The 11,786-nt window shown below is 37.3% G+C and overlaps 1 protein-coding gene across 2 annotated transcripts in view; it reads left to right on the plus strand.

The window, feature by feature from the left end:
• Window positions 1-10,086, plus strand: part of LOC132097421 (prickle planar cell polarity protein 3-like) — a 54,225-nt gene extending 44,139 nt beyond the window's left edge. For both annotated transcript variants that reach the window (XM_059503123.1, XM_059503124.1), the window contains 4 exons: window positions 1,133-1,465; window positions 2,093-2,371; window positions 2,449-2,808; window positions 9,036-10,086. In XM_059503123.1, the coding sequence (XP_059359106.1) occupies window positions 1,133-1,465; window positions 2,093-2,371; window positions 2,449-2,808; window positions 9,036-9,448 (1,385 nt within the window). In that variant the 3' untranslated portion in view covers window positions 9,449-10,086. The remainder of the gene's footprint in view (window positions 1-1,132; window positions 1,466-2,092; window positions 2,372-2,448; window positions 2,809-9,035) is intronic.
• The last annotated feature ends 1,700 nt before the right edge of the window (window positions 10,087-11,786 follow it).

Below are 11,786 nucleotides of genomic sequence, written 5' to 3' on the forward strand. Positions count from 1 at the left end.
TCATTTTTTTCTCTTATTCCATGGATTTTACCCGTTTCCCTTTACTGGTTACCGGTGTTTTTCTGCCACCACTATATGCGCGCAGCTGCAAGTGACGTAACAGGGACGTCTACTCAAAATTAGTCTATAGAACGTGATTAATCTGACCTGAACCTTACCTGTGCAGTTAAACGAATTTAATCAACACCTGCCAGCCAATCAGAATCCAGTATTCAGACAGACCATGACATAACAAAAGGATAAACAATGCAGATTTATTTTTACAGCCGCCTTTGCTCATATTTATCAAGGGTGCCAATATCAGTGGAGGGCACTGTAGATATTTACATTATAGTATTGAGAATTTAGGGGGAAACTTATTATTTATCATGAACTTATGAAACGTATCATGAAATGTAAGTCTCATATGAAAGCCTCAACCTTATAATAATCTGTATTATATAATGCCACCAGAACATCAGAAGCTAAAAGTTTGGGATCAGCAAGGTTTTTTTTTTTTTTTTTTAATCTTTTTATTCAAATAATCCTGAAAACAAATATCAGCTTCCTTTAAAATATGATGCAGCAAACCATGTCAGATATGTTTCCCGAGCATCAAAGCAGCATATTAGAATGATTTCTGAAGGATCATGTGACACTGACTGGAGTAATTCAGCTTTGATCACAGGCATAAATTACATTTTAAAATATATGTAAATAGAAACCTTTATTTTATATAATATTTGACAATTTTACTGTATCTTTGATCAAACAAATCCAGCGTTGATGAGTACAAGTCTTCTTTCAAAATAAAACGTTGGAATGGTAATGCAATTAAACTGCCATTTATTGTTATTATTATTACTAATATTATTATTTTCTACAATACTACTTCATAGGTTCAAGTTACTTTTAAAAGAATGCACTAGCTGCATATACAAAACATTTATTTGTTGTGCTGCCCACTTCCCATACCATGAGCACATTTTTTGATTGTTTTAACTTGAAGTTGTTTCTGTGTAAATGACAGCATTGCTACAGATGCAGAAGCTTCCATTCCATTCAATTCCATTCAATGATGGCAGTAAAGAGCTCCGTAATTACAGAGAAATGCTGTGGTTCCTGATTGAAGGGTTTGACTGTCTGTCTGCAGGTATAGAGCAGGGTCAGATGACGTACGAGGGCCAGCACTGGCATGCGTCCGAGGCCTGTTTCTGCTGCGCCTGCTGTCAGCTCCCTCTGCTGGGCCGACCCTTCCTGCCTCGCAGCAGACTCATCTTCTGCTCCCGCTCCTGCTCGCTCGGGGAAGACCCAGACAACTCTGACTCCTGCGATTCTGCCCTGCAGAGCAAACCAGTGTCACACAAGAGCATTCAAAACCAGCAGTGCACATCCACACCACGGCCACAGGAGGGAGCCAGCGTCAGAGCAGCCAGCACAACAACAGCAAACGGGGCTCATGTCACACTGGGCAGCAACGCTACATGTGATTATGCTTTTTTCTCAAAACAAAATAAATAAAACACAGAATATTCAGGTGCCTCTCACAAATGCTAGCAAGAAATAGTACAATTCTGAGTAAAAAAAAAAAGTAGAAGTCAAAAGTAAGAAAAAAAAAAAAAGGAACAATGAGAAACTCTACTTTTCATGACAAGTAATAATATTTTCCCAAATATTCTCATTGTTGTACTATGTCTTAATGTTTTATTTCTTTAGTTTTGTTTTTAAATTATTATCATTAATTCTTATTTTTAATTTTTAAAAACATGAAGAAAATAGATATTCTTCAAATAAGAAAGTGGAGTAGTCAGAAATCAGAAATGTTTCTTGAGCAGCAAATCAGTATATTAGAATGATTTCTGAAGGATCATGTGACACTGAATGATGCTGAAAATTCAGCTTTGCATAACAAGAATAAATGACATACAATATTTAATAAAACAGAAAATGATTATATTAAATTGTAATATTATTTCACTACAATAGAACTATTTTGTATTAAATAAATGCAGCCTTGGTGATCGTAAGAGATGACTTCTCTTACGAAAAATTAAATAAAGTAATACAACCTTAAAAAAAAAGAAGAAAAATGATCCGCTTGTTCATTTTGCAGGTGTCCTCACCTCTTTCAATCCTATACACAATGGCCAACCTCCACCGTATGATCAAATACAAACACAACACTCACAGCTCTGTCCAGCAGCCAATGACAGGACGGCATTCGTTTGCAAGGATCAATCAGGCATCAGCAAACAGCGAGTGACTCACCGGCCAGACAGTCTGGAGTTTACGGTGGAGCTGAACGGATACGCAGAATTTGGCCCTTTTCCACCGAGCTGCACGTCTAGAGGGACTTCCACTGCAAAGGATTGTGGGAACGTCAGTTGTACAGGTATGTTTGATTTCACAGAGTCAGATTCAGTTAAGCTATTTTTCATACCTGAAGCTGTATTTCTTCCTCTGTCATAGGAATTTCCTCTCAGCTGGAGTCTTCAGATGCGTTTGACGATCTAAATGACTCCGACTCCTTCCCGCCTCCTCCGCCCCCTGTTTTCTTCGATCCGTCTGATTCCCGGGCCGCTGTCATTGAAGCCGAGGACGCCCCTGCAGCACCGGTCCGCGGCAGCACTGCCAGGGTCAGCTTCAGAGAGCCAATCAGCTGCAGCTATTCAGTGGAAGAGGAAGAGTGGGAGGAAGAGGAACGGGTGGAGATGCAGAGAAGAGAGGGAGAGGAAGAGGAGCAGGAGGAAGATGGAGAGGAGGTGGAAGGAAGTTTGGGACACAGGTTGCGTTTCTGCATTGAAGTACCATCTCAAATGGAGCTGCTGGGTAAGATCATAATGCCCACTGAAACAATGTGCTATTATTGTAGGCTATTTAACAGCTGGTATTACATGCTAATAATCAACTAGTTGTTCCTAAACTAACATTTTACCAGGTTATTTAATGTTTCTAAAGTCTCACTGCATCACAGTTTCCAAAAAAAAAAAAAAAAATATATATATATATACTGTATATTAGGCAGAAAAAGTGTTTTTAACAATGGTAAAATCATAAAAAGGTTTCATAGAATGATTTCTGAAGATCATGTGACATTGAAGACTGGTGTAATGATGCTGAAAATTCACCTTTGATCAGAGAATAAATTAAAGTTTAAAAGATATTTAAATAGAAAACAGTTATTTGAATTTGTAGTAATATTTCATAATAGTACTGTATTTTTGTTCAAATAGATTAAGCCTTGGTGAGCATAAAATACTTCTTTCAAAACAAAAAATATTAGTTATTCTAAACTTAAATTATTCTATTATTCTGTAGTGTGTATATATATATATATGTATGTGTGTGTGTGTGTGTGTGTGTGTCTGTCTGTGCGTACATGCTTGATTTTTGAAAGCAACGTCCAAAAGCACAGCTAAATGAAATAAGATTTGTTGTACATTTGAATCAAAATGTAATAAAAAAAAAAATTAAAGAAATTAGGGGAAATAAATACAAATGGCTTCAAACCAACATTTGGTCCCGATCTGAGCTCCTTACTAGTTTCTGAAGGGTCAGCATCATGTTTAGCATTTATTAGAAAAGCAGAAAAAATCATACCCATTCCATATGTCATACCCAACAAAGGGGTCTAATATTTTTCTATCCTGTTTATGAAAAGTGCAACAAATGCCTTAAAAAAATTAATACTTTCTGAGTGGGAAAGCACCCGACGAGGTTGTGTTCCTAATGATTAAAGACTGGATTTCCCAAACATGGGTCGAATAATTATTTCAATAAATCATAATATTAAAATAAACCGATTGGTCTGTGAAGTCTTATTAAACCTTGATTATCAAGTCATGCATTATTTTAGGAAAGACACTTTAGTTTAACATCATTAGAACAAAGCTGTTGGTGCACTTAAAGTCACACATTTCATTGTTTACAGTTTTTTCATCCAAATTCTGGTTTGGACAGATGGATTCAGTGCTGATGAGGCCAGACTGAAACCAGCAAGACTAAACAAGAAATTCAAGAAGTTTATCATGTCTTGATTGCTTCAGGGTATTGTTCACCCAAACAATAATTCTGTCAACATTCACTCACCCTACAAACATGCATGACCGACTTTGTTCTGTAGAACATAAAAGATGAATCTCTAAGGAAAATTCTCACAAATTTTCATTATAATGAGTGAACCAGCACTAGGGCTGCACAATATTGGTTAAACTATTAATCACAATTAGTATGCTCAAAAAAGAGAATCCCAAGTTAGCATGGTGTGCTTACAGATTTAGTCACACACTACTAACACTGTGAAACAAAACAGACTGGCTTTATGACACTTTTGAGTGGAAGATCTCAATAGTCTGTAAATTTGCCAGTGTTCTACGCTCTTCAGCAGTTTTTCCATAATGTAGAGAGAGCATGTGTTCATGATTGCCAGGTTGGGAAGATTAAAGGGTTAGTTCATCGAAAAACCTAAATTATGTTATTAATGACTCACCCTCATGTTGTTCCAACCAGTCAGAACTCCGTTTATCTTCGGAACACAGTTTAAGATATTTTAGATTTAGTCCGAGAGCTCTCAGTCCCTCCATTGAAGCTGTGTGTAGAGTATACTGTCCATGTCCAGAAAGGTAAGAAAAACATCATCAAAGTAGTCCATGTGACATCAGAGGGTCGGTTAGAATTTTTTGAAGCTTCGAAAATACATTTTGGTCGAAAAATAGCAAAAAATACGACTTTATTTATCATTGTCTTCTCTTCCGTGTCTGTTGTGAGAGAGAGTTCAAAACAAAGCAGTTTGTGATATCCGGTTCGCGAACGAATCATTCGGAGACCGATGAGTCAATCTTTTGTTCGTTATCTGGCTCGGCTCGGTGTTCATCTTCAGTTCTCTCTTCACAGCAGTTCAGTCAGTGTACTGTTTGAGTAAATGAATTACTCCGGGATATTGGTTTGTTTGAACTCAGAGGGAGTGTCAGCCACATTTAAAAAGTTAACAGCTTAAGTCATTTTTGGAATAATGCATATTGGAACCGTTTACAACGATTCAGTTCGATTTGGTGAACTGATTCAAAAAGATCCGGTTACAATGAATGATTCGTTCGCGAACCGGATATCACAAACTGCTTTGTTTTGAACTCTCTCACAACAGACACGGAAGAGAAGACAATGCTGAAAAGTCATAGTTTTTGCTATTTTTGAAATTCTAACTGACCCTCTGATGTCACATGGACTACTTTGATGAGGTTTTTCTTACCTTTCTGGACATGGACAGTATACTGTACACACCGCTTCAATGGAGGGACTGAGAGCTTGACGACATTGGAACGACATGAGGGCGAGTTATTAATAACATAATTTTGTTTTTTCTATGAACTAACCCTTTAAGTAAAACACTGCAGAAAATATATCCATTTAGGAGAAGAGCGATAGATAGGGTGATTTAAACTCTTGACCATGTTACCAATCTAAGATAAAGCTAAATTATTTGGCATTATTGTGTTACACAGTCGTGCTAATAAAGCTTAATTGAATTGAATTAAAGCTAAATGAATGAAATGTTTTTGGTATAAATAACCAGCAGGTAAATAGTGCAGTTGATAATGTCTAATCAATTGGGAAAAGCAGAAATCCTGGTCATTACTTAAATATAATTTATCATACAGCACTAACTGTGGGACTTTGGTTGTGAGGCTTTAAAAAAAACACTAAAAGTATCTTCTAAGTCTTATGAAGTCATTCAATACCTTTGTGTGATGACACATGATTATAATTAAGGTCAATATTCACAGATAATTTCAATTAAACCAGTGAGTTAAAAATAACCTATGGAGTCAATTTTACGCAAACAATTTACGTTTTGCAAAAGAAAATAAAGTTTTGCAAACGAAAATTTAAGTATTGAGGAAAATAAATTTGCTTTTTGCAAACAAAAATTAAGAATTGCAAAACATAAATGAAACCGCACAAAAGCAATGATTTTGCAATACATATTTTCCATGATCATATCTATAAATTTTTTTGCAACGCTGCTTTTATTTTGCGTGTCAATTTAGTTTGAGCATGCGATACCATTTTTCCTTTGCGCTTCACTTTTCCGCACTTCTCTCTTTGTGCCACTGTTTTGACGTGGGGGCAGGGTCAAGGGACGGGGGCGTGTACAACATGCCTCCCTGGAAGTGACGTCATCGGCCCGAAACGCAGCTCACTGATCCAGGTCCTGTCATGATGAGCAGAGACTTTCGAGTGGATCGTTTCTTTTTAGTCAATAGCATTAAAACATTCATGTTTTCATTTGATTAACTTTAGTAACAAATGTATATGTCTATTAGCAGCATTTGCTCAAGTTAAAGAACTTGTTAACATGAACATCTGCTGTTTATTTCTCTCGATGTGCACACTTTTATAGCATTAAAATGTGTATTGTTTCATTTGGTTAACTGCAAGTGTTTGTTTAAAATCTCTTAACTTGTGGGAGGACGCCAGCGCACAGAAGCGTTTTTTGCTCACATTAGTTCAGAGGAAAACACAGCCCTGAAGAGTTTTGTAAATAATAGCCTATACTGTAAAAGCCTGACATGCCAATAAAGCTTTGATTATGCTATGTGACAGGAATTTTTACTGGAAGTGCACTTTAGAGGATGAATTTAACAATAACTATATACATATTCTAACCCTATAATAATAAATAGTAGAATTATAAATTTATAATTCGCTAGTTTCATTTGTAAATGAAAACACTAATTTATAACAGAACGTTAATTAGGTAAGCAATACACCAGGGGTGCCCAACCCTGCTCCTGGCGATCGACTGTCCTGCAAAGTTTAGCTCCAATCCTAATCAAACACACCTGAAGCAACTAATTAAGGTCTTCAGGCTCACTTAAAAATTAAAGGCATGTGTGTTTGATTAAGGTTGGAGCCAAACTTTGCAGGACAGTCGATCGCCAGGAGCAGGGTTGGGCACCCCTGCAATACACTTATTAAAAGGGGAAATAAGAATAATAATAAATATAAAAATATAGCCCTAATTAATATAATATTATTATCAATTGTATACGGTTAGCCTATATAAATGAATGAATAAATGAATGATGCATTTATATAGTGCTTTATTGTGTATTGTTGTCCACCCAAAGCGATGTACAATCATGTGGGGGGTCTCTCCTCAACCACCAGCAGTGTGCAGCATCCACTTGGATATATTATACTGTATATACCGTGTTTTCCGGACTATAAGTCTGACTTTTTTTCATAGTTTGGCTGGTCCTGCGACTTATAGTCAGGTGCGACTTATTTATCAAAATTAATTTGACATGAACCAAGACGGTAATGTTTTCTCTTGGTTCTTGGTTCTAAATAAATGTGAAATTTTTTTTTTCCTCATCTTGACGTATTTTTGGACTGATGCGACTTATATTTAGGTGCGACTTATAGTCCGAATGATAAAAATAATAAAAGCCTTATATTAACATATATTACATAAAAAAGACATGATCAACGGACTGTGGGATGGATAAAAAATATTTGATCAATCTCTGATAATCTCAGGTTGCTCTGGTCGACCTGGTTTGTTTATTCTTTAAACTTGTGGCCACGACATTATCACTTTCCCAAGAATTAATATCTCGTGGCCACGACAAAACTAAACCAAAAAGACTCGAGTTATTCCATCCATCAATCCATCTTCTTCCGCTTATCCGGGGCCGGGTCGCGGGAGCAGCAGTCTAAGTAGAGAACCCCAGACTTCCCTCTCCCTAGACACTTCCTCCAGCTCTTCTGGGGGGACACCGAGGCGTTCCCAGGCCAGCCGGGAGACATAGTCTCTCCAGCGTGTCCTAGGTCTTCCTCGGGGTCTCCTCCCAGTGGGACGCGCCCGGAACACCTTCCCGGGAAGGTGTCTAGGAGGCATCCGGAACAGATGCCCGAGCCACCTCAGCTGACCCCTCTCGGGAGGAGTTCAGAGTAGAGCCGCTGCTCCTCCACTCGAGTGATTTTTTTTTTTTAATCTTACAATGACAGTAATTTATTAATTTATGTCAGTAGTTATGTAAATGAAAAACAAATTTGCGATCGATATGAAACTTGAGTCGTAGACCTCTTTAATGATGTAAGTTATAGTTTATGAAATGAATTGCATTATTTTACATTAAAACTAGCAGTAACTCTGAACTAAAGTGAACAAAGAACACTTCTGTGCGCTGGCGTCCTCCCACAAGTTAAGAGATTTTAAACAAACACTTGCAGTTAACCAAATGAAACAACACATTTTAATGCTATAAAAGTGTGCACATCGAGAGAAATAAACAGCAGATATTCATGGTAACAACTTCTTTAACTTGAGCCAACGCTGCTAATAGACATATACATTTGTTAATAAAGTTAATCAAATGAAAACATGAATGTTTTAATGCTATTGAATAAAAAGAAATGATCCACTTGAAAGTCTCTGCTCATCATGACAGGACCTGGATCAGTGAGCTGCGTTTTGGGCCGTCACTTCCAGGGAGGCATGTTGTACACGCCCCCGTCCCTTGACTCCGCCCCCACGTCAAAACAGTGCCACAAAGAGAGACGTGCGGAAAAGTGAAGCGCAAAGGAAAAATGGTATCGCAAGCTCAGACTAGATTGACACGCAAAATGCAGATAAATTAATAGATATGACCATGGAAAACATGTATTGCAAAATCATTGCTTTTGCACTGTTTCATTTATGTTTTGCAGTTCTTAATTTTTGTTTGCAAAAAGCAAATTTATTTTCCTCAATACTTGAATTTTCGTTTTGCAAAACGTAAATTTTTTGCGTATATATACGGCGTTAAATTGACTCCATAAGAACTGGATCAGCCTGTGTTTCGTGATCTCTCAGGCTGGTTTGGTGAATCAGCAGATTCACAGAAAAGATCTGACTCAAAATATTGATTTCTTTGTGAATCATGAAAGACAGTCGTGAGATTTGTAGTGAGGGTGAGTAAACGATGAATAACTTGAATTTTTGGGTGAACTGTTCACAGTAAGTAACAGTTAAAATGTTAAGACTTCTCATTTGATCATGTTTCCTTCAGATGGGTCGTACCACCGCAGTTTCCGCCGGGGAAGCGGTGGCCACCATCCCACGGAGAAGAGGCTCAGACGCTCCCGAGGTTCACGAAGCGACAGACCTCGTCTGGAAACCCTGGAAAGCAGGGTAGGAGACTGCAGGCGGTCCAACAGCGTCCTGGACAGCAGCCTTACCCTGCACTCCACCCGCTACCGACATGAAGACTCCTGCTCCACCTGCTCCTCTTCCTCAGGCTCCGAGGAGGAAGGCTTCTTTCTGGGCCAGCGCATTCCTCTGCCGCCGCAGCTGACGGGTGGAGAGAGAGCAGCAGAAGGACAAACAGAGGACGAGGACAAGAGCCGAAGAGGAAGCTTCAGGAGAAGAAGGACAAAGAGTCTCAGTAGAAAAGACAAGGACAAGAACTGCATACTGTCCTGAGACCAAGACTCTCTGAATCAGCGAGCTGCTCAGTCCAGATCAAAGTTGATGAGTGACATTCTGTATGATAAAAATAGAATCTATGCATCTTACATTCTATGCATCTGTGTTATTATATATTATCCAATGTCAGTTTCAGTATCAGGGTGCCTAGTCAAATTTACTGGCATTATTATTCGGGTCGAGGAACAGTTCTAATCCAAATTTTGTTTGTTACATGAAAAGTAGAACTACAGTTTCTAAATTTATGTGAGAGCGCAACAGCTAAAGGCCAGTTTCGCGCAGCACAAATATTCGGCACAATAAATTCACTCCAATTTTGACAACAAACTTGTTTCCACGACTGAATAAAAGTAAAAGGTCATCGCAACTTTTTTTTTCTCCCTCACAATTTGGACTTTTTATCTAGCAATTGCGAGTTTGCATCTTTTTCTCTCAGTATTACGAGATATAAACTCACAATTGCGAGTTCTAAAGTCAGAATTACATGATACAAAGTCATAGTTGCTTGTTAAAAAGTCTGAATTGAAAAAAAAAAATATCAGAATTTGGTGGGGGGGTCATTTGTGCGATATAAACATGCAATTGTGGAGTATTGTGTAAGTCAGTATTGTAAGTTTAGATCTTGATTTTTTGCAATTCTGAGAAAAAAGGCAAAATTGTGCCTTTTCAAAAAATGTATTCAGTGGCGGAAATGGGCTTTCATAGTTTAGAGCAATACGTCAGACGGAATTGATGAAAATGCAGGTTCACTCATAGTATGTGTTCCTGTAGCTCAATTGGTAGAGCACTGCTTTATCAAGCGCAAGGTTGGGGGTTCGATTCCCCTGGAACACATCATAGGTAAAAATTGATAGCCTGAATGCACTGTAAGTCGCTTTGGATAAAAGCATCTGCTAAATGCATAAATTTAATTTAATTTTAATTTAGTATGTAAGCAGAATTACTGCAGCACCAAAAAAACAAATAAAAAAAAACGTTCCGTTACCTTTTCATTCGTTGACATTTGCTTGGAAATCAAACCATTATTCACATGTTTAACATCTATCAGCCGTTCAGATTTTTGTATTTATATTGTTTATCAAACAACACCAAACAAAGACAAGAAAGCTGCTTCTGGATTCTTCCTCGGCTATTCTCTGTTGCTTAGAAAAAGCTGCTTCATATATTCATGAGCGCCACCAAGATTTAACTTCAAGTAACAGAAGCAACTTTGGGAATGTGACAAAAAAAAGTGTGAACGTTATTGGTTGGCCAGTTTTATTCACAGTGCAAAATAGATATTAGATCACCGAAACCAAAATACAGATTAGAACACAGAAATTGTTTATTGGACCAGATTTTTGCAACAAAGTTTTGTCAGTGTAAACAATCCTGGAATCAGAGCCATGGTAACTATGCTCAAATTGGAATATAAGCATACTGTAGCGCAGTATTGTTTCATGAATGCAACACTAAATTGCAAGAGTAATGAGACACTGTGTTGTCATATGACTTCATAAAATTAGTCATCTTGTCTTTTTAAATCTAATTTTGTGTTAAAATTTCTTTGGCGATCAAATAATGAAACAAGGTGTTAAAAATCACAGATGTGCAATTACATGGAAAGTGTGTGGTCAAATCAAGCACATTGGAATGGATTACCCAGTGTTTGCCCTACTAAATACTGCACGTTTTGTCAAATTTAGGCCAATGTGTGACACATATTCAATGCCTAAGGAATATATTAATTGTATGAACAGTATACAATTGTTATATGCTATTCACGCAGCCTGTGTGTTGGTGAAATATCATTCCATTAATTCAGCAAAACCAGTTAAAAATCATAGAAATGAGCTGTTGTTAAATTAAGTTTTGGGGAAAGTTACTTTTAAAGTAATTTATTACAATATTGCATTACTCCTTAAAAAAAAAAGCAACTAACTGCGTTTGTGCTTTTTTTGCAAAGTGATGTTACTTTTGCATCACTTTTTCACATCTGGCCTGGGCTTGCTGGTTTGTTAGTTTTTAATATAGAAAAGTTGTATTTTTGGCAAATGTAAAAGCTCTTCCACACCAAAAGTGAACTGAATAAGCCTCAGGCTGAAGAAAATAATTTAATTATTGCAGGTTTGTGTCATATTCTGAGTTTGCTTTTCACTGTGTTTATCCATTTTGAGGAACACTGAATCCATTTTTAATTTTCTTCTTTCTTTTAAGTGAGATGAGTTAATGCATGTTCGCTCTTAATTTATAACTACAGGAAGCATCGTGTTCACATCATGTTTACTCCTGATTTCTCTCAACATGAGAGCTGTCAGTCAGTAAATGGGAAATCAAAGTAACTGGCGTTTACTTA

Source organism: Carassius carassius, chromosome 21 (genome assembly GCF_963082965.1).
Source record: "Carassius carassius chromosome 21, fCarCar2.1, whole genome shotgun sequence".
NCBI lineage: Eukaryota > Metazoa > Chordata > Actinopteri > Cypriniformes > Cyprinidae > Carassius > Carassius carassius.